Source organism: Brachycentrus maculatus, unplaced genomic scaffold (assembly GCF_059751285.1).
Source record: "Brachycentrus maculatus isolate JH-2025_06_01 unplaced genomic scaffold, ASM5975128v1 h1tg000216l, whole genome shotgun sequence".
Taxonomy (NCBI): domain Eukaryota; kingdom Metazoa; phylum Arthropoda; class Insecta; order Trichoptera; family Brachycentridae; genus Brachycentrus; species Brachycentrus maculatus.
The window spans coordinates 1,983,078-2,006,416 of record NW_028280967.1 but is presented as its reverse complement, the minus strand read 5'-3'; the positions used below and the strand labels follow the sequence as shown (position 1 = coordinate 2,006,416).

Sequence of the window (23,339 nt, the reverse complement as noted above, 5' to 3'; positions counted from 1 at the left end):
GTGCACTGAAATCAGTTATAGCAAATAAAAACCTATCAGCGGAAGCTAAACTGGCAGTGCACAACGGAGTCCTGGTTCCAACTCTAATGTATGGAAGTGAAACATGGAGTTGGAAAAAAAAGGATGAAAGTAGACTGAATGCAGTCGAAATGCGATCTCTCAGAAGAATGTGCGACAAAACGATGTATGATAGATGTGCGAATAGTGAAATAAGGAAGGAATGCAAAGCTGAGATAAGCGTTATCGATAAAATTAAGGTGTGTTGAGATGGTTTGGACATGTAGAACGAATGAGTGAGGAAAGAACGGTAAAACAAATTTGTGAGGCGAATGTAAGTGGGAAAAGAAGCAGAGGAAGACCGAGAAAAACATGGCACGATCAGGTATGCCAAATACTTGAAAGTGGTCAGGTTGGGAGTTGTAACAATCGGCGGGTATGTATGAGGAGATGCATGAACGTGGAAGAGGCGAAGAATGTTTGCAAGGACAGAGTGGTGTGGCGCTCTATTCTCTCTGCCTACCCCTGCGGGGAAGCGGCGTGATGGTTAGTTAGTTAGGTTTTTTAAGTTAAATCATATTTACGGTAAAAAATAAATAGACCACTTAAGCATACATATTATACTTTCAATAAATAATCTATAATATGGGAATAATAATGGCTCAAATAAATTGAATAAGACGAGTTACTCACTTCCAATGTTCCTCTGTTAAATTACACATTATATACGGAGCGTATTGTGTTAATAAACATGATATAAGTAATACATCTTTAAAATAAATCAATCTGAATTACAATTTAGTTCAGTTTTTTTTACATATAAAATTAGTCTGCATTCCACACAGCTTACTGTTGAACATGTGATGGAAAAAATGGCCTCAGTCATATGGTCAATGTGCCCCGCCAGTGCTTGCCAATTAAACGTTCATGCCTATGAATGAACGCGTGCCTAATGTTGGATACACAATTTAAAACAGACCATGTCCAAACAAATTAACAGGCTACGAATGCGCGAGAATTCTATGGGAACAATAACAGTGTAACTAATAGCGCAGATGTGGCAAACTTGATTATGCGTAGCCAGACTGGGATGTATGTAACATATTCGTATCAGAATCAACTAGGGGAATTTATTACCCGCGCAATATACAACATTTATGTGTAAATTGTTAAGATGTAAATGTTGGTTTGTTCAAAATCTTAAATCACCTCAAGTTATTCGCCGATTGCATTGAAATTTTAACACAACATAGTATTCGAATATGCGCATGTTTTTATTAACGTGTAATAGGTGTTTTTTTTTATCTGGGACAGATTTTAACACCTTTTTTAATGCAATGGCAGCGCCATCTGTTGAGTATAACAGCAACACACGCGATACTAAACATTCCACCTGACAGTCAGCGTGCTTCTTGACAGAAGTTGTCAATTTGCGTTTTCAATGTTTTTGATTGAATTGTTTAATACTTCCTTAACATTTTCATCGAATCAACATTGTAAAATTAAACATATTCTAATTTCTTAAAGTTATCTTTCTAATTTTCGCAAAACTAACCATTTATCACGGCGAACAGCATGCTTTTTGACAGCTGCTAAAATATTGTATATCTAAAAGCGTTATGAAATTAAAGATACTAGTGTCAGAAGTGTGTGCTTTCTCTTTTTACTAACTAACTAACTAACTAACCATCACGCCGCTTCTTCGTAAGGGTAGGCAGAGAGAATAGAATGCCACACCGCTCATTCTTTGCAAACATTCTTCGCCTCTTCCACATTCATGCATCTCCTCATACACACCCGCCGGTTATTTCGACTCCTAACCTGACCGCTTTCAAGTATTTGGCATACCTGATCGTGCCAAGATTTTCTCGGTATTCCTCTGTTCCTTTTTCCAACTGCATTCGCCTCATAAATTTGTTTTACCGTTCTTTCCTCACTCATTCTTTCCACATATCCAAACCATCTCAACACAATTTTCTCAATTTTATCGATAATGCTTGTCTCAGCTTTGCATTCCTTCCTTATTTCACTATTCGAACATCTATCATACATCGTTTTGTAGCAGATTCTTCTGAGAGATCGCATTTTGACTGCTTTTGTTTTATATATTTTAAATATTTTCTTTGTTTCACCAGCATTGTGAAATTGAACGCATTAGAAATTTGTGCATTCTATTCTCTTTCTTTTCTATTTAACCAGACAAAGTCGTGTAAAGCCAGCGTCTAAGAAAAACTACAACAACAAATATGAAATATAAATGCTCATTTATCCACTCTCTGACATTTATTGATACCCAGACTGGTCTGATGATATCGGTAACGACGAAACCCGGTCACTGGTCAAATAAAATAAAAGTGAAAAAACTATACAGTTGTTGCTTTATTATATAAAACGCAGTTCCACCAAGAAATGTCAGCACTAAACAAATATTATAGTGAAAAATAAGTTTATAGAATAAAAACCTAGGTTGCAAATTTAGCTCTTCTTCTAACTCTTATTCACACCAAATGGTGCATAGGGCACTGCATCATACTGACGCAGCGTCATCTTGATCATTAATTACATGAAGGCAACGTGATCGCTCCTGCACTTCAGGGACCAGTCCAGGGCAATATTGAATAAATATTAGAGTATAAAATCTTTTTTTTTTTAAATTACCCCCCCGAGACCTCCAGTACGGTAGCCGAGTACACTGCTTCTATTACCAACCATATTCGCCTCATGAATTTGTTTAACTATCCTTTCTTCACTCATCCGATTCACATATTATATTTATATATAAAATAAAGCGTTGGGTTGTGGTCCCGTGGACTATCGAGTCAGAGTTTCTGGGTTCGAACCCACTCTACCACAAATTTGAGACCTATTTTTAATAATGAGCCGCTTAGACTCACAGAAACAGTACGAAATTGAAGTATATTTGAAAATAATAAAAACACAGATATTTATCTTTTTTTATAAGAAAGATAAATATTTATTTTTCTTTTACAAGGCATCAGGTTTATGCCGCCCAGGACGACCACTGCTGACAATTTGTCGGCAGTTCTAGTCAGAACTTCGGGACGCGGATCTGACTTGGGAGGATGCAAGAGAGCTGGCAGCCGGAGACAGTTTGTGGACTCCACATGCTCCACCTAGGGAGCGGATGTGGTTTAATTAATCAATTATAAGAAAGAAAAAAATTGCTCACTCTATGAAATAAACTTCTCCGTTGGAAGTGTACGCCTTTTCCCATAGAGGGGGGAGCGGTCCGAGATTAAAGTCCTCCCCTTTGTCATCCTTGGGCGGTCCGTTTGTAAACTGCCTGGCCCGGTCTTCGGCGGCGGCCGCTACCGTCGTGGCCGACGAGACCGAGTTGACGGACAGCTGCCCGGTGGAGGCGCTCGCTGCGGACAGGCCCCCGGTGGACAGGCCCCCGGTGGACAGCTTGTCGGCTTCACTCGTCAGCTGCAGCGAGGAGGTAGCCGTTTGCGAGGCCATCTCTGTGGTCACATCTTGAATCCGGAGCACTCTCAAATTACTTTGGTCACGATTTTTTTACGGCACTCACATTTTTTTCAAATATTTAGAGATAGGTAAGTACCAAAGTACCTACTCCTTTTTTTTTAGACAATATTGTCTATGGACTAGAACATATTTAAAATATTTTACTTTTAAAAACATTACTAATGAAACTAACCCCACTAACAGAAATATGCACTAATAAACTTAATTGTTATTATTATGATTATTATTAGTATTCCCATATGATTATATGGCGCTGATGATTTTTACATCGCCATTTTCGTAAAATACTATCTCAAGGGCGCTTATATAACTATATTTATATAAACGACTAATATTTTTAATTCAAATGTAAAAAGTGTAAATAAAAGGGTGAAAAGCTATAAAAAAATAGTAATAGGGAGTAAGATTTTTTTTTAAAAACATTATTTATGTAAAATATAAATTAAATAAAAACGATAATTTGAGTATTTATTCAGAGTAAAATGTATTTCACAGGAAAAATATATGTGATTGAAAATTATTCGATCACAAATTGCTGACAGAATAATTATTCATTACGAACGAACAATTTGAAAACAAAAGGAATTCATTCGAAAAATTTAGATAATTATTATAATTATTATCGTTACTAATACGATACTCGCTGTAGATGTTATCTATTTAATGTAGGGAAAATAATAAAGAACAATGGAAGTAAGAAATAATAACATCGCGGAAGGAAAACAATGAAGAAAAAAATGTAACATAAAAAACTTGTGACACTTCACATGGAAGCACAAAACATCGGCTTTCGCGGCGAAATAAAAAATAAATATGCGTCCATAACTTTAAACGATCATTGCTACAACTATATCAGAAAATAATAACCAATTATAACCGCAGAGAGAAACCGTTGAGGCTAATTTAAATAACGACTAGAATTTCATTGACAAAACTTAACCTCAATACATTCGAATCAAGTTTTTTTTTCGTGACGGTTAAAATAATCGGAATTCCAAGCATCTGACTAAAAGGTCCAGCAGGTAGCTGTGCAATGACTAATGAATCTTTATTTCGTCATTTCATTGTTCGAACCGACCGTTTAAGATAAAAATGTTTACGCATACAGAAATATATAATGTAAATATTTCGTATGTACCGCGAGAAACCCTATAAAATCTTTTAATAGCTTAATACCTCGCCAGCGAAGACCATCAAAGGCAACCTCACATAAGCGAGTCAAAAACCCTAACAAGGAAAAATTTGTTATTGTCACCGTATATTACGATTTTATTTTATTGTCATTATATTATAATGAATTTTTCTTTCGTATAAAAATAATTATATCACTGTTAAACGAAGGCATATTTATGAAAATCAAACCGGAGCTAGGTATAAAAAACTCAAAAAACCGGAACTACATTCGAAAAAAAATCATTTCACTCTGGTTTTGAAATAAAAAAACATTTACTAATTTAAATTTTGAAAATAGAATTGATAATGTTTTAAGTAGGTACGTGTAAAATGTTACAAGTTTTACGTTTATGCTGCATCGAATGAACGAGTGTGTTAGATACGCGGTTTTTAATTGTTATTGTTTAAAAATATGAATGCAGTATAAAATTTTATGGGATAATGGGATTTTAATTCAGTGTTTTCTAAGTGGAACGTATTAGGGCGTCATTCGATGCATTCGTAGCGACAGGAAGTAATAAGTTGCAAGTAGCTCAACAGGTGCTTCGCACTCCCCCGTCAACGAACTTGAACGTACCGTTTCGCGGAAAAATGTATTAAATCTATTAAATCCACGCACAATATTCACATTGCACAAAACTTTCACGACCGCTTCTCCCGTAGGCCGATCCGGCGAGAGTCGGAACGGGTCGCGTATAAGCACAAAAACAAATGAAAGCTGCCTTACATTTCTTGATTGGATTGTTTACATGACCAATTAGCGCAAATCGCGTCTACAGTCCGACGTCCGAGTGTCGCGGCAAACTCGACGAAACTTCGGTTCGCACTTGTTTAGTGTCGTTTCATTTATAAAAAGTAAAAGTTTTGCCACTTTTACAAAGTTTTCCAACTACTTGACACAACGGAACGAAGAGCAACACCCGCCCGCGTTGAATTTTTTTATGACACTGAGGAAATAGAGATGGCGAGCCACGATCGCACTCGAACGTAGCGTTGGGCCGTTCGATTTAACCGACATAAGTATTCTATCGTTATTTTAAAAATTCATGCATCATTCTTCTTACATTTTTCTTTCTTTCATTTTTAAACTTTATCGATTTAACACACAAATGAATGCCTCGATACGGACTGTGCTCAGTGAGGTTCCCATATAGCAAATAAAATGCTATTTTAGGAATGATTATGAATAAAATAAAATTAAATAAAATTTTGGTATTTTTTGCTTTATGCAGAATATTTCAAAATATAAAATTTTTGATAAATTTAATTTTTCAAATATATTAAACTAAAAATTATTCTCTACCACTTACTTTCCTGTATAGCAGTGATGTTATTCATCTTGAGATTCTTCACTTATTTCGTTAAATATATTGCTGTAAAATCTATAGTATGGTACCCATTTACACTATATAATCAATGATCAAGATAACACCACATCTATCTGATGCAGTGCCCCATGAATCACCCAGGTGGGATGGGATAATTGTGCCGCGCGTCGTAAATGTCACAAATAATTTGATATGCAGTGATCAGGTTAACAATTTGTTTTTTTTTTCATTGTTATTAGTACATATGTGAGAAAGGCATCATGGTGTGCCTAAGTTCATGAGGTCAATGATTCACTGCAAATTACGGATTTTATTTCCCCCAATCACAAAATAAATTAATGATTCCTTCCACTAGGTATATCTGATATTTTACAATTTAATTGAAACTCAATTTATTTAAATTTAATTAACATATACTTTACAAACTAAAATTTAAAGCGTATATACCATACATTATCAAAAATTGGAAAGTAAGCAACAACACTCTTGTTAAAGATGTAGATGAATCCCACTTTGTAATACCCCCTCAGACACATGGAACAGATTAATTCTTCTTCTCCGTCTTATTCCTCATTGCTGAGGGTTGTGACCCTTGCAGAAGCAATGACTCTTCTCCAGTTATCCCTTGACTGCGCTGCACGTTGCGCTCCAACCACTGAGGTGCCTGCTGCTGCCTTAATTTGATCGGTCCATCGTGTAGGGGATCTTCCTCTTCCTCTCTTTCCCTCTAGGCTACTGATCACAACTAGTCGTTCCAGGCTATCCTCGTTGCCACGCGCAACGTGTCCAAAGAACTGGAGAATCCGTCGGGTACAGATATTGGCCAGAGTCAAGCCATCCAAGCGTAGTTCCTGGCGAATGGACTCATTAGTGCGTCTAGCTGTCCATGGAATTCGGAGCATGCGCCTCCAATACCACATTTCGAAGGCATCAATTTTTCTCCTTTCTGCTGCTTTTATGGTCCATGTTTCAGCAGCATAGAGAAAAATGGAGTGGACCAAGCTCCTGACAAGCTTCATCTTGGTGTTGTTACTCAGACCCCGGTCTTTCCAGATTTTGTCTAGCTTAGACATGGCACTTTTGGCGATGACGATACGACGTCTAATCTCTCCTTCACAAGTTCCTTCATTGCTGATTTGAGATCCAAGGAACTGGAACTCGTTTATTATCTCTAAACCTTCGAGCGAGTTCCCGAGATCACCAAACTTCTTAGATCGATCTATCATCATGATCAGATTAATATTTTTCGTGATATTGTTCAGCAAAGCGGTAGCTCTTCCTACAGGCATATCCATCAGCAGGTTGGTCCTATATATAGGAATGTGAAACAATCTAATACCGCGCAGCAATCGATAAAAATGCATAATCAAATAGACATTCCATCTAGTCTCTCTTCCTCATTCTACTTTTCCTACATGCTGACAAGTCAAGAAAAGAAAATTTTATGTTCCCATGTAAGCTTCTGTCTGCTCACTCTAATTAAATTACTTTTTAACCTAGGATAAAATTAAACAACTTTGAGGCTTTTTGGTTTTTATTTTTTATATACATAATTTAAGATATATACTTTTATATACATAGGTTATAATGCTTTCAATTTAGTTCCATAGTATAATGTCAGATGTCAAGGTATAAAAAGGATACAAGTTTCAAATGAAAACAGCAAACAGTCCATCAAATTCATTATTTCTTTGTTATTCTGAGTTATTTCTCCGTCTTACCCAGATCTCTGATCTGTCAATGATATAAATCTTAAGCTTTACCAACTTACAAACACAAAGTCAATCAAAATATTATAATGTGTGCATATATTCACCATCGGCATATAACATCCAAATACTTCTGCTGTGAAATTTAATCAGAAGAATATAACATAATGCTTATCAAGAATAAAATAGTCCTGAAAATCACAGCAAAAAAAACACAATTTAATGAGATAATTAACAATTGTAAGAAAAATAAAGTTTATTTAATTCAATGCATTATTCTCAATGATGGAACATTTTCAGTTGAAAATGAAGATTTTTAAAAAATTATTTTGAATTTTAAGTAACCAGTAAATATAAAAACAATAAAAATAAACTTGTTTCAATTTTAGAAATATTTTTCCATCAGTAATAGCCCCATGTTTGACCAACAAATGGGCCAACTCTGAAAAGAATTAAATAATTGATTTGACATAATGAAAAAGAGTAAATGTAACAGCCAGATGTGGATATATCTATTTTTCTTTAACCACTCAGTGTTACCAACTTTACCAATATAAAACGAAACATAACCTCTAATTTTTGAGATTAGATATTAGCAAGGCTTAGACTTGTCAATCGAATATGGAAAGTAATATAAAGAATATGTATTCACTGGCTATATATGTATTTCACTCTTAGCACGCAGGCATCAAAAATTCAAACCGACATATATCGATAGGTAGGTACCTACTTATTGCACGTACTTATTGCGTGGTAGCCACCTCTTCTTGACCTGAGGGTATGTATGAAATCGCAAGCTATGGAAACATGTTTATTTTACAACTTAACCATGTGAATAAACACCTATTATAGTTGTCCACGAATCGAAAAAAGATAGATAAAAAGCAATAAAAGTATGATTAAACAATTTTGAAAATAATAATTAGCGATAAAACATTTTTTTTTAGAACAGTAGACTATTTTAAGTAAATAACCATAGATAGCAAACTATAATCTCAAGTAAGTACTGTAAAAAATTGTTTTAGTTAAAGAATCGCCATTGTGAAAAATTAAAGTTAAAGTGTGTGTCTTGTGGCATAGTAATTTACTTTAAAAAATGATGAGGATCTGCATAATATATTTTTCATGGACCTTTCACTGCAAAGTAAAAAAATTCACAAGATATGGAATACCGCCAATTCAGTATCAAATGACAATTAGCATAGTTGAAATTAAAAATGTTTTAAAATAAAACACATACATTAATCAAACAAAACAACTGAAGCGTAACAATTGAATATAAAATCAAGAGTGTTTGATGCATAAATTTGTTAATTTTACAATGGCAGTAAAAATTAATGAGATGTAGTGAATATATGCACACATTATGAATTCACAACTTCATATCAATATTGAATTTCCATATGAATTGAATGTTATGACATTGTAGATAAAATACTTTTTTTTCGCTTCAGCTTTATTTAAAAATAAATGGCTAAAGACACGTTTCACAGAATACAGTGAAACAAAAGAACACTGTAGTATTTTTCTTAGCACAGATTTTTAAGGCTAAATAGATAAATATCAATCATTAGCCATATTCGTATAACATTTATTGCAAACAATATTATTGTTATCAAAACTTATATAATAATGAACATAAAACACGAGGTCTAGTGCATTCAAAACAAAATTATATGCTTTTATCATTTCTTAAGTGCAAACGTTTTAAAACAAAATCAATTTCAATGAAAATACCATAACTAGGCGAAACAATAATAATAATAATAAAACCCTTATCCGCACCCCAATGGTGCATAGGGCACTGCGTCGTATAAACGCAGTGTTATCTTGATCGTTTACACGTGAAGGAAAGGTGATCAGCCCTCCGCTTCAAGTACCAGTCCAGGGTAATATTGAATAAATATTACAGTGAAAAAATCACTCATATTTATTCTTACCCCCCCCTGGGAATCGAACTCGGGTCCTCCAGAACGGTAGCCGAGCGTGCTGACCATTACGCTACGGAGGCGAAACAATTGTCTTTATTAATATTTTTATAGTTAATATTTTTACAGTTTAATAGTTTCTTAATATTTAGTTCGCCTCCGTGGTCAGCACGCTCGGCTACCGGAGGTCCCGGGTTCGATTCCCAAGGAGGGTAAAATAAATATAAGTGATTTTTTCACTGTAATATTTATTCAAGATTACCATGGACTGGTACCTGAAGCGGAGGGCTTATCACCTTTCCTTCATGTATCAACGATCAAGATAACGCTGCGTTTATATGACACAGTGCCCTATGCACCATTGGGGTGCGGATAAGGGTTTTATTATTTTTTATTATATATGTTTTTTTTAATGAAATACAACTTGGTTGACTCAAAAAATATGTGTTTGATTTAAAAATGAATACATAAATTAAAATGGAGTTCTACAAATTGAACGCCAAATCGATTAATACACAAGATAATTTACTGTTATTATTGCTTTTATACAGCTCTTTGACAGTTGTCTTTTTTATCACTTTTAAAATAATATTTTACAAAATATAAATGACATCATTTAATTTTTTTTAAGCACTAGACCTCATATTTTTCATTTGTTTGCACATCTTTTAAAAAGATGACAATATTATAACATATTAGTTTTCCAACCTCACACTCAGATTTTACACTGAATATTATCAAATACCTATATCCCTTTTTAATTTGAAAAAAATATGTATATAAAGATAACGACTGTGACAAGTTAGTTTGAATTTAGATACGCTGATTGTATTATCTGTCTGCCTCCGTAGCGTAATGGTCGTCACCCTTGGATACTGTTTTGGAGGTCCCAGGTTCGATTCCCAAGGGGGGTCAAATAAATAATGGTGATATTTTCACTCTAATATTTATTCAATATTACCCTGGACTGGTACCTGAAGCGGATGGCTGATCACCTTTCCTTCGTGTGATAAAGATCAAGAAAACACTGTGTTTATATGATGCAGTGCCCTATGCACCATCGGGTGCGGATAAGGATTAGAAGAAGAAATATTTTATTTTTATTTATATAATCTTAGTCCCTTCAATTTGGAATTGACAGCCAATCAAGGCATTTATTCGATTTGATACATGGATAGATTCAATACTTGAAAGCGGCCGGGTCAGGAGTCGTAATAATCGTCGGGTATGTATGAGGAGATGCATGAATGTAGAAGAGGCAAAGAATGTTTGCAAAGACAGAGTGGTGTGGCGTTCGATTCTCTCTGCCTACCCCTGCGGGGAAGCGGCGTAATGGTTAGTTAGTTAGTTTTTAGATTCAATATTTTTTTAAAGATTCCGTCAACTGTAAGGAAAACAAAGCATTATTCACAGTTAGTGTGAAGATTTTGTATTTTTTTTTTTTAGACTAACGTTTTCAAAATGACAAATAATTACTTGCTACCAGTGTAAAATCGTCGTGTGCGTATTGGCAATTATAATTTACAATCACAGATGCATTCTGATACTTTTCATTAAATTATAATTTACAATCACAGATGCATTCTGATACTTTTCATTAAATTATAATTTACAATCACAGATGCATTCTGATACTTTTCATTAAATTATAATTTACAATCACAGATGCATTCTGATACTTTTCATTAAATTAATATTTTGGATATATAAGGAATGCCTTTCGTGAGCATGCATTACGTTCTAAATAAATACGTACATAATGTCACAATAAAATAAATTCAAGAAATCAACTTGGAAAAATATTTGGATAAATAATGGTTGCGTAATTTTACCTATATCATTGTGCACCTAGCGGAAGCATTTAGCCACAAATAGTGTATAAATATGCACAATTTTTTTTAGCATATTAAAGCGATGTTTACGCTACTCACAAGTCATTCATATACAATAATGACTTAATATTTTTTCCTATAATTTTTTTGGTCTTGCATTCTCTAAAGCTTGGTGGAAATCAAAAGAGAATTCTTTTTTATTGAAGACATTAAAAAATCACAATTTAAATTATCGGGAGAGATTTTCAAAAAATACAATAAATTTGAGCATGGTTAAACTCTGGCACGTTTCAGTTTTTTAAAAATACGCATAGTATACAACTTCGAAGCAACGTAAAATGCACGTAAAAATTACAAAATTTTATTTGTTAAATGAAACATGCGTTAACAGTGGAAAAAAATACATTGTCAATTTTTGAGTCTTCAATGAAACAATTCAGATCAATTAAAATTCATAATAAATAATTATTAATTTAAATATTTTTTTACTGTAAAAAATTATACTAGTAGCTCTCCAACATTATGCACAGTTGTATGGGACAAAATTTTGAGATATTAAGGCTAAATGTACTATAAACCTTGTAAAAAGATGTGTACAATAAAATACATCTGACCGGCAAAAAACTGAAAAAAGAATGAATTTTTAATCAGGAATTCGTAATATAATTCAGAATCTATTTGAATAATAAACTTTCTTCCAAATTCTATATCCACAATAATTACTGCATTTTTATGTGGAAAAGGCCACGACTATGTAAAAGCCCTTCTAGATAAAACTGCCGTTCCTTTAAACACACAAAAATCATATTGTTTTATATCACATCAGCCAATTGTGTATTTTTAAGTTATAATGCCATGTGTTTTACCAATTTTACATATCGCTCACTCCTTCATAAATCAAAAAACATGATTTTTCAGGAGAACGTTTTTAAAGTTTAAAAATATAATACAATGTTTTAAAAATAAATATCGAGCCACTTATGAACTTTTTACTGTGCAACAGATCTTTTTAGGTAAAACCTGAAGGTTTTTTCTGCATTTGAAAAATATTTAGTTTTTTAAAATAAATAAATAAACAATACCTTTTCTTCAAAATGCAAAAACAAGACTTTCTGCCCTGTAGCGGGTAAATATTATGTTAAAAATATGCCGCTTTTGCTGGGATATAGTACATTTTCTGGGCATTTCGAAAACATGCTCAACTGAAAATTTATGATTTTTGATTTATGACGTTCTTGAAAGGAGTGAGCGATATGTATCATAGACGGGATTACAGTATCCTTTATCTTAGATGATAGAGATGAAAAGATATGGTGTTATATTAAAAATAATGCAATTCATATCTGTATGAGCGTGTAAGTCTACCAATAATACCAAGATATTGTTTTTAATAAAAATAAAAATAATCTTTTTCTTTTTTGAGAATTTCTATGGATTTTTAAATGTGATAAATTTTTTCTCAATAAGTCTTCGTTCCGAGATATATATGGCAACACCGTAGACAGACCTATTTTGGATAGAACCAACCTTCGAATAATAAGTTTCAAAATTTCGTATAATTCTTACAATTATTTAAAAGGTCACAGTGGTTTTAGTGAATCCAGTTTTGTATGTTTCAAAATTGTTTTGATTATTAAACATTGTTTTCTGATGGGAGAAAATACTGTTAAAGCCAACTTACTGTTACAACTTTACTGTTAAAGGCTAGATAAGCGTTATGGAGACTTCACATCAGGAAATTCATTTAAACGCCGTCATACAAACACACATTACATGTTCCATCTTGTCATAAGAAACGGCAGCCTTATACAGATAGATTTTTCAGTCACATTAATGATGAAAATGTATAAAGCTAATATATACTAAAGTACATTCAACAGAATAAAATTAATTGTCAATGTTAGGAAGTGTAACTGCACTAGATTTTAGCACTAGGACCGCCAAAATGACTAAAATTCAAATTAATATTAATTTATGACATTTTCGGTAGACAACATAAGACAAGTTTAAAAATTTGTGTGAAGAATTTTTAAAACATTTTGGTTTTAACCATTTTTGCTTGTTTTTTATTTTATTTTTAAATATCCAGTTGTCGGCTATAGGGATAAACTATCTGGATATAAGGGATTTAAAATTTCACAATTTAAAACAATGTTTTACTCGATAACTTGATTTGAGCATTTTGATCCAATTTTTGTATAACTTGATTTGAGTCTCATATATATATTTTCATCTCATATAATATGTACATGTTAAATTATAAGCACAATAAAAATGAAGTTAACTATTGAAAATTTACAAACCAAGGGTTACCTGCTTCACATTGAAATTATATACGACACATTGAGAATAAAATTTTGTCTATTTTTTCGCAATTAACTTCTTAAAATAAATCCTTTATCCATATTAACACTGATATACTAGGAATTTTATCATAGCTGCACGAATATAGCAAGTAAACACAATAGAAGATAACTTCTAGTCGGCATCCTAACAAAGAACGCAATCTACGGGTTATCTCGTAGTCGGCTGTCAACCGCAGGTTCTCAAAGGGGGCGCGATACTGCCTCCCGGTATCACTCAGTCTTGCAAGAGTAGCCTCTTTGGATCGATTTCGCATGACGCCAGAAATCTACCCACATTCTACGAGTGCATTAATACACTCTTGCGAGTTTATTGATTCAATCCGATAAAGACGGTGACAAATTAGTTTGAATTTAGATACGCTGATTGTATTATCTGTCCGCCTCCGTAGCGTAATGGTCATCACCCTTGGATACCGTTTTGGAGGTCCCAGGTTCGATTCCCAGGGGGGGTCAAATAAATATAAGTGATTTTTTCACTCTAATATTTATTCAATATTACCCTGGACTGGTACCTGAAGCGGAGGGCTGATCACCTTTCCTGTTAATGATCAAGATACCACTGCATGCACCACTGCACCTGTTAATGATCAAGATACCACTGCATTCATATGATGCAGTGCCCTATGCACCATCGGGTGTGGATAAGGGTTTAAATAGTAGGAATAGATTGTATTATACATAAGATCACTCATAATCAAGCAAGAGTTCCCTTTTTTGAAATCTAGTATATATATTTTGGCGGTTCTAGTGTTCATTTAAAAAAAAAACTCTAGAGTCCATTCATCATTAAACAAACGACATAAGTACGGACGATTCTTAACATTATGTACAATGAATCTAAAAAGAGAAGCACCCCGAAATTTATCCATTCGCATCTTAGTTTTTTCTCAAGTCATCTTAGTTTTTTCTCAAGTCATCCTAGTTTTTTCTCAAGTCATCTTAGTTTTTCTCAAGTCATCCTAGTTTTTTCTCAAGTCATCTTAGTTTTTTCTCAATTCAACTTATTTTTTTCTGAACTCATCTTACACTTTCCTCAATCCACCGACTTGTCACCTTAAAACGTCTCCATTTGGCTGTTGAAACAAGGACTGAATAAATATAGATTGGTTACATGCATAACTAGAGGCTAGAGGGAGGGGAACAGCAAAGGCGATTGGCGAAGGCCGCAAAATCATAACTCCACGGTCGACAGCGAAAGAAGCACTATCTCTCTGCATATATCTGCAAAATCAAAAATACAATCAGTGTCTTGTAGTCTTCTTCTTCCAGCACTTATTTACACCCAATGGTGCACAGGGCACTGCATTTCATCAAAGATTTAACTGCCCTCCACAAGCTTACTGTAACACTATTGTAAATAAATTAACTGGTCAAATTATAAGCTAAAATAAAAATGGAAAGTTATGTTTTCTAGCGTTACTCAAGTATGTAAATATAGTCCAAGATTCGGACCTCCCATACATAAAAGCTTTCCTCATCCCACCATAGATGTCTCGAGTGAATTCTCGCATACTGTGTTTCGAGTTTGATCAATACATCTAGAAGTTTCAAGAATTTGAGTAGTGTGGTTTTCAATCATGGGTAGAATTGGTGAATGTCATACATGGTTAACCTGTTAACCTGGTGGTCCGCTGTCCAATTACACAACTTGTAACGGGCGCGAATACTGATTCACTCCGTGTCTTAAATTCATTCACTCAAAATGTTGTAAATAAATTATCTGGTCAAATTATAAGCTTAATAATAAAAATGAAAATGGTATTTTCTGGCGTTTCTCATGTGTGTGATTATAATCCAGGATTCGGACCTCACATACTAATATGTATAAGAGTTTCTGCTTAGTAAAAAGCTTCTTTACATCTCACCAATAGATGTCTCTAGTTAAGTTCTAGTGATTCAAGAACAAGGCTTCTAAATTGGTTCATATATATAGAACTTCCAAGAATTTGAGTAGTGTGGTTGTCAATAATGGGTAAAATTGGTGAATGTTACACGTGTGTAAAGTGATCACTTAAACCAGCCGATGACGGTCGTCAGCCCCGTAAATGCCCAGACTTCCATATTCTTCTTCATCTTTGATGAGATGTCAAAAAATAATCTTAAATTCATGTCGAGACATGTATGGATGACTAATACCTTTGTTGTTAAAAAAATATACGTCCATATATATAATATAATAAACATATATTTCAAGGACGTATTCATATGTCCTACCCGTACCCGATATTGTTTACGTTTGACGTATTTATGCGTCCCGCCCAGTTAACAGGTTAAAGTGATCACTTTACGCACGGTCGTGAGCCCTGTAAATACCCAGACTTTCATATCCTTCTTCATCCACGGTGAGATGTCAAAAATAATGCATAAAATAACTCTTAATTGGAGATAATCCAGATTCGTAAGAGGGCAACGCGAGGGCATGCAACACCAAATAGATTACTTTTCTCTGTGAGCGACTCGGTCACGACGGTGCTGGCCGTGAGCCCCTCCTCCCGGTTGTGCAGCAGCTCCGGCCGGTAGTCGCCCTCCTCGCCGGCCCAGTCCAGCGGCCCCTCGGGGGCGGGCGCGCCCCACCCGGCGAGCGCCCCCGCCGCCCCCGCCGCGCCCGCCGGCCGCGCGCTCCCCTCGCGGCAGGGCGCGAAGCACCCCTCCGGGTGGGAGAGCAGGTCGAGGGTGGGGTCGATCACGGCGCAGGTCGTCTCCTTCAGCAGGTCCAGCACCAGCGTGGCCTGCACCTAGAAATTATTTATCATTATCACCTAGAAATACCAATTTAACTCAAAGGTTCAACCCCGAGGATTCCGGCGCCCATTCACCGACTATACTCAGCGGAACTTCGAGACGCCGGCATGACCAAGGAGATGGCGCGTGACAGAGTGACTTGGAGACGTCTCGTGTTGGCCATATGCTCTACCTAGGGAGCGAACATGGAAAGAAGAAGAAGAAGAAGTTAGTGGGTTGCATGTACTATTTTCACTCAGGGTGAATATTTAAAAAAACTAAAAACGCATTTGTTTTCTAAATCATTTCCATTATCTCCATTTCCCAAATTTCATCATCATGAGGTAGTTTGACCGTCGATACGTCCCTTTTTCACAACATTCACTTGTGAGCCCGGACTTCTGCACCAGTGCATTAGTCTGTGTTTCTTAACAAGAGTTACTCAACCAGGAAGCGAATTATGCTCCTTATTTTATTTTTTTAATTTATTTTAAATACTTTTGCATTTTACAATATATTATACTTACAAGTACAAATAAATCGTAGTCATACAGGAGAAAGTGACCGAGTGTATTTTTTACAAAACCGTGATCATTGACTATTTGATATCTTACTAGCTTAATATTGCCCTGAAAAAATCTCAAGGGATTTTAAACTAGGAAGTATAATATATTGACTTGTTAGAAATGACTAACTGCATTGATGTTTATTTTGTTGCCAAGCTGACTTGAATGGTCCTCCTGAACGTTTTACGTTTTGGTAGTTGGTCACTTTCTCCTGTACGACTACGAAATATATAATAATAATGCAAAAAAAAGGCCCACAAAGGCATGGTCTGTGTGTGTTAAGGTGGGGACTGACCTCCATATTTCGTCATAATGTAACATTTGCGGCGAGCATCCGACTATGGAGCACTCTGAATGCTCGTTACGTTACGACGAAATGACTCCGGTCAGTCCCCACCTTTATTAGAAGTTCCGCTGTATTGAAGTGTTGAATACACATGACGAATAAGCACTTACCTTGTGGTTGACCGGATCCGGGTCCAGGGAGTGGTCGGGCAGCAGGCGCGGGCAGACGGCCCCCTGCGCCAGCACGTCGCCCGGGTCCACGAAGGTGGCCAGCAGCTGGGAGAAGGGGTCGCTCAGCACGTAGGAGCGCACGCGGCCCGGGTCCGTCACCACAAACACCACCCCGCCCCCCTCGCCGGGCGAGCACAGCTCGTCCGCGTCCGCCTTTGCGGCCGACTTGCCTGTAGAAGAGAGAAGATGCTCACCACTCAACCAACAACCATTTTGGATTCAATCACGTTTGTTGGGTTTGCGAATTTCAAATATGAAATTAAGTCCCTATTTTTTTTTTTTTTTTTTTATTTATTTAACATAGTTACATTTTTAAGTACAACATAATACAATTTCTAAACATTTATACATATCGCTCACTCTTTTTAACATCGTCATAAATCAAAAATTGTCAATTTTCAGTTGTGAATGTTTTCGGAATGCCCAGAAAATGTACTATATCCCAGTAATAGCGGCATATTTTTAACTTAATATTTACCCGCTACAGGGCAAAAAGTGTTGTTTTTGCATTTTGAAGAAAAGGTATTGTTTAATTATTTTTTTAAATATACTAAATATTTTTCAAATGGAGAAAAAACCTTCAGGTTTTACCTAAAAAGATCTGTTGCACAGTAAAAAGTTTAAAAAATGGCTTGATATTTATTTTTAATATATTTCGTTATATTATTAAACTTTAAAAACGATCTCCTGAAAAATCAACTTTTTTGATATTTGACGTTGTTGAAAGGAGTGAGCGATGTGTCTACATTTCGGATACTTTATATCGTCTACAATTCACATTCATCAAAAAAGTATCCGAAAAGCTAGATGCAAGGTCTCGATATCTTTGCTTATAGAAGATGTTGCTTGAAAAGATGACTTGAAATTCTCTGATATTTTTAAACTTTAACACGTTCATTGCTGACACCGCGTGAGACGCGTTGACGGTTGACGTGACCGCCACGCGCTCAACGCACCAGACGCGTTTGTTTGAATAAATCTTAAACTAAGAAGCGCAGGGTGACTTTTGAGATGTGTTTAGCCTCAGCCTGAGGTGACCTGTCATTATTAGTCATTCCTAGTTCAACCCTCACTCGGATAAGTCACGTAGCGCGTTTTTATTGTTTTAGTGCGAAAAGCAGCGTTTACACGAAAAGCCATATTCACACGGGTCGAAATATATGCAATTTTTTTCGTTTTTATTTTTAAATTTTTGTTTGTTTGGGTGAAATAACTTTAGATTGACAATAGTTTAGTGAGTATTATCAATAGTTAAGTGAAATTCACATTTTTATTTGTTTGTTTTTGTATTTATAAATAGTGTTTTGTATTTTCGCAGAACTAAAATATTGAATTTTTTATATTATTTGACTAACATTGAAACCATTTTTGTGTATTTTTAAGTATTTTACAAAAAATATTAAAAAATGGATCAACCATCTACATCAAAGCGACCAAGAGTGGAAAATGTGAGTGATAGTGATGAAAGTGAGATAGAATACGATTCAATTAGTGAATACGAAATAGATATTGATATGGAAACAGACGATGAAAGTGACAGCGAAGACGACAATATGTTCCAAGAACAACCACCGCCCACTCTACCTTCAACTTCGAGACGTTGGTCAAACACGCCAACGCAAGCCCAAGAGATCCTTTTTACTGGAAGACCAGGTATAAAAATTGAAATTTCAGGGAGAGAACCAATAGATTACTTCAATATGATAGCCAATGATGACTTCTATAATCTTCTTGTCCAACAGACCAATCATTATGCTTTGGAAATTATGGCTCATTCTGAAGGAGATAAAAGCAGAATAACTCGTTGGAATGACCTCACCACAGAAACATTAAAAGTATGGCTGGGGCTTTTACTGCACACGGGAACTATTCGATTGAATCGCCTCACGGATTATTGGAAGAAACATCATCTCTTCAATCTGACAGCATTCTCACAGTATATGTCTCGAGATAAGTTTTTTTTAATTCTTAGATCATTACATTTTAATAATAATGAAGCGGACACCACTAGTTTAGGGAAAATAAATCCACTGATACATTTTTTCAACGACCGGATGAGTGCAATTTATGCACCCAATAAAAACTTGTCAATTGACGAGTCTTTGGTACTATGGCGAGGGAGGCTCGTTATGCGGCAGTACATGAAGGGGAAAAAGGCAAAATATGGCATCAAATTATATGTATTGGGAGAATCCAATGGTTTGGCACTAAAAATAATTGTGTACGGTGGTTCAGCCGACCAGGAGTTGAGTGGAAAGAATCACACCAGTAAAGTTGTCCATAAGCTCATGGAAGGGAGCACCCAAGTCGGTCACTCCATTTTTATGGATAACTATTACAATAGTGTCCCTCTGGTAGAAACCTTATTGAGCCAAAAAACATATGTTACGGGCACTTTGCGAGCTAACAGGAAATTTAATCCAAATGAAGTTTTAAAAAAAAAATTAAAACTGGGGAGTCTGTGAGTCAGTATACTGATAAAGGTATCTGCACAACCAAGTGGAAAGATCGCCGAGAAGTGTTGGCCATATCTTCCGAATTTGATGGAGAACTAACAAAAACAACAAATCGTCATGGAAAGGCTGTTGTAAAGCCAAAAATGATAATAAAGTACAATAAATTCATGAGCGGTGTTGATTTCCACGACCAAATGTTAGCGTACTACCCAATAAGAAGAAAAACTTTGCGGTGGTACAAGAAATTGGGCATACATTTGTTTCAGACAATGTTATTAAATTCTTTTTACTTATTCAATATGAATAGCGAAAAGAAAATGAGTCTATACGATTTCAGACTTCAAGTTATTGAAAAACTCCTCGGCCCTCCTCCCTCAATGCAAATACCGAAACAGGAAATTATTTCACACCTCCCAAGTTTTTGCCCGAAAGACGATCGCGGCACAACGAAAAGAAGACGGTGTAAATATTGCTGGAGTGAAAAAAAGACAAGAAAAGACTCCATATTTTGCTGTCTTCAATGTCCAGACGGACCAGGATTGTGTCTGGAACCATGTTTTCGTATTTACCACGAAAAACAATTCTGATCACTTTAGTTTTATTTACTTGTTTGAAAATATAAGAAAAAAATCAATTGTTCTTGTTTTTATTTGGAAAAAAAAACAATCTTCCTTGTACATATTTGTTTGACACAACATCTACATAAAAAAAACATAGTTGCGAATAAGTTCTCTGCGGAAATGTCATTCAATTCCACCTGAAGTTCAAATATCACTGGACACTACTTGTAGTAGCGCTTCGGCCGGATGTTGACCGGAAATGATGCGTGCGGGGAGGGGTGAGGATAGAGTAAGAAGCGTACTATACAGCGTGTTTATAATTTGTCGTTATATTATGGGAAAAAAAACAAAGAATGTTTAAAAAAATCCAGACAGTGAAAAACAATATAAAAATCAAATAACGTTGTGTGAACAGTATGGACAGTAAAACTTTTTTACCTCATGTTTATGTCTCAAACATATAAATTCGTCGCAAACCACACACGTTATTTTGTTTTTGTTTTGTCAGATTTGCAGAGGTCGAAATTATAGCGACTTATCTTAGGGGAATTCTTCCCCCATTTCATCTGCAAATAAGCTAAATGCCTTTTGATGGAGCTTATTATGTGATTTTAATCTGCTTCGTTTTCTTGCATTATCTTTTACGAGCTACATGGTAAAATACTGAATGAATTTTCTTCTTTAACGTTTGTCATTTGGTTTCCATTCCGAATTTTTATATAATAAACGTAAAAATGCAATTGCACCAATAAATGTCAGTAGATAATATAAATTAATTATAATTCTTATAAGAACGACAAAAATCACTCTGTATTTGCCAAATAACGTTAGCGTATCGGGAACACAATGAACACGCGTGCAAATTGACGATGTACCACCGATGACTAAACTGTGGGGATAGATAGATTATGATGCCGCGTGTTGGAACGGCGATACGCGAAGACAAAAATGCGAAAAATGAATGGAAAAATTCAGCAGAAAAAATCCAATGTTTGTTTGTTACTTTTTTAACATTATGAGGTACAATTACTATTGAAATTTATACTCCCTTTGGAACGGGATAGTTAAAAATTATAAACAATCTTTCCAGTAAAAAAAATTGCACGTGTAAACATAGCTTTGATTCGCTCGCCCTTGAAAAAATAACTGTCCTTTTATACCTGGGATGAAGTTACTTCATTTGTAATGGCATAAAAGGGTGCGGACGGTATTCTTACCTTGATTTCAATTCATTTTACATATTATTTACTTACTTTAGAAGAGCCGAATATTCTCAGCGTGACATGAAATATCTTCTAATTATAATTAGCATGGAACGTGTTAATTATATTACTCTTAATAAAACTCTTAATTTTAATATTTTTAAACTTTAAAAACGAGCTCCTGAAAAATGAAGTTTTTTGATATATGACGTTGTTGTAAGGAGTGAGCGATATACAAAGGGTTCGAGGTAGCTGATGAGAGAGTCCTCACCTGGGAACAGGTGAGAGTCCGAGGGACACAGCTCGTGGTCCGGCACCCTCGCCACAGGCAGTACTGTCAGTCTGCCGTACGACCATGGAGAAGAGCACGCTAAAATATAAAATGAAATTGACAACTTTTTAAATTAACACGCTTTTCTGTGCTTTTGTGGATTTGCAGAAAGCGTATGACCGAGTTGATAGAACGAAGCTATGGAAGGTGTTACCTGAGTATGGGGTAAGCAGTAAACTTATCCGAGGCATTGCATCCTTGTACGAGGATAGCACTGCGTGCATTAGGGTAAGTGGTTCATTTTCATCCTGGCTTAGCACCTCTAAAGGTGCTAAACAGGGATGTGTAATGTCACCGTGGCTGTTTAACCTATACATGGATAATTGCATGAAAGAACTGAAAGATTTAAATGTTGGAGCTAGAATGAATAATTTGACTGTTTGTTGCCTTTTGTATGCTGACGATGCTGTTCTTCTTGCAGATAGCAGAGAAGACCTGCAGGCGTTGGTGACAAAAGTGTATAATGTGTGCAAGGAAAGTGATTTATTGATGAATGTTAGCAAATCCAAAATTATGGTTTTTGAAAGAGAAGAATGCAGATCTGAATGTGAAATATTGGTAAACGGAGAGATTTTGGAACAGGTAGATGATTTCGTGTATTTGGGTAGTATGTTTTCTAGGGATGGAAAGATTGATAAAGACATAGAAAGGAGAGTGAATGCTGGGAACAAAGTGAATGGTGCACTGAAATCAGTTATAGCAAATAAAAATCTATCGGCGGAAGCTAAACTGGCAGTGCACAACGGAGTCCTGGTTCCAACTCTAATGTATGGAAGTGAAACATGGAGTTGGCAAAAAAAGGATGAAAATAGACTGAATGCAGTCGAAATGCGATCTCTCAGAAGAATGTGCGACAAAACAATGTACGATAGATGTGCGAATAGTGAAATAAGGAAGGAATGTGTGAAATGGTTTGGACATGTGGAACGTATGAGTGAGGAAAGAACGGTCAAACAAATTTATGAGGCGAATGTAGTTGGAAAAAAAAGCAGAGGAAGACCGAGGAAAATCTGGCACAATCAGGTATGTCAAATACTTAAAAGCGGCCGGGTCAGGAGTCGTAATAATCGTCGGGTATGTATGAGGACATGCATGAATGTAGAAGAGGCGAAGAATGTTCGCCGCTTCTCCGCAGGGGTAGGCAGAG

The 23,339-nt window shown here is 35.5% G+C and overlaps 2 protein-coding genes across 4 annotated transcripts in view; both read right to left on the bottom strand.

The window, feature by feature from the left end:
* Window positions 1–5,626, bottom strand: part of Magi (membrane associated guanylate kinase, WW and PDZ domain containing protein magi) — a 42,892-nt gene extending 37,266 nt beyond the window's left edge. For 2 of the 3 annotated variants that reach the window (XM_088264144.1, XM_088264145.1), the window contains exons 1-2: window positions 5,405–5,626; window positions 3,188–3,623 (exon numbers count right to left, since the gene is read on the bottom strand). In XM_088264144.1, coding sequence (XP_088120270.1) covers window positions 3,188–3,477 — 290 coding nt within the window. In that variant the 5' untranslated portion in view covers window positions 3,478–3,623; window positions 5,405–5,626. Of the gene's footprint in view, window positions 1–3,187; window positions 3,624–5,254 lie in introns of all 3 variants that reach the window. The other variant, XM_088264146.1, reaches the window with a different exon arrangement.
* A 7,256-nt stretch (window positions 5,627–12,882) lies between these two features.
* Window positions 12,883–23,339, bottom strand: part of Wnk (Wnk kinase) — a 60,678-nt gene continuing 50,221 nt past the window's right edge. The window contains exons 28-31 of the mRNA XM_088264141.1: window positions 22,133–22,231; window positions 17,584–17,813; window positions 16,281–16,575; window positions 12,883–15,061 (exon numbers count right to left, since the gene is read on the bottom strand). Coding sequence (XP_088120267.1) covers window positions 15,012–15,061; window positions 16,281–16,575; window positions 17,584–17,813; window positions 22,133–22,231 — 674 coding nt within the window. The 3' untranslated portion in view covers window positions 12,883–15,011. The remainder of the gene's footprint in view (window positions 15,062–16,280; window positions 16,576–17,583; window positions 17,814–22,132; window positions 22,232–23,339) is intronic.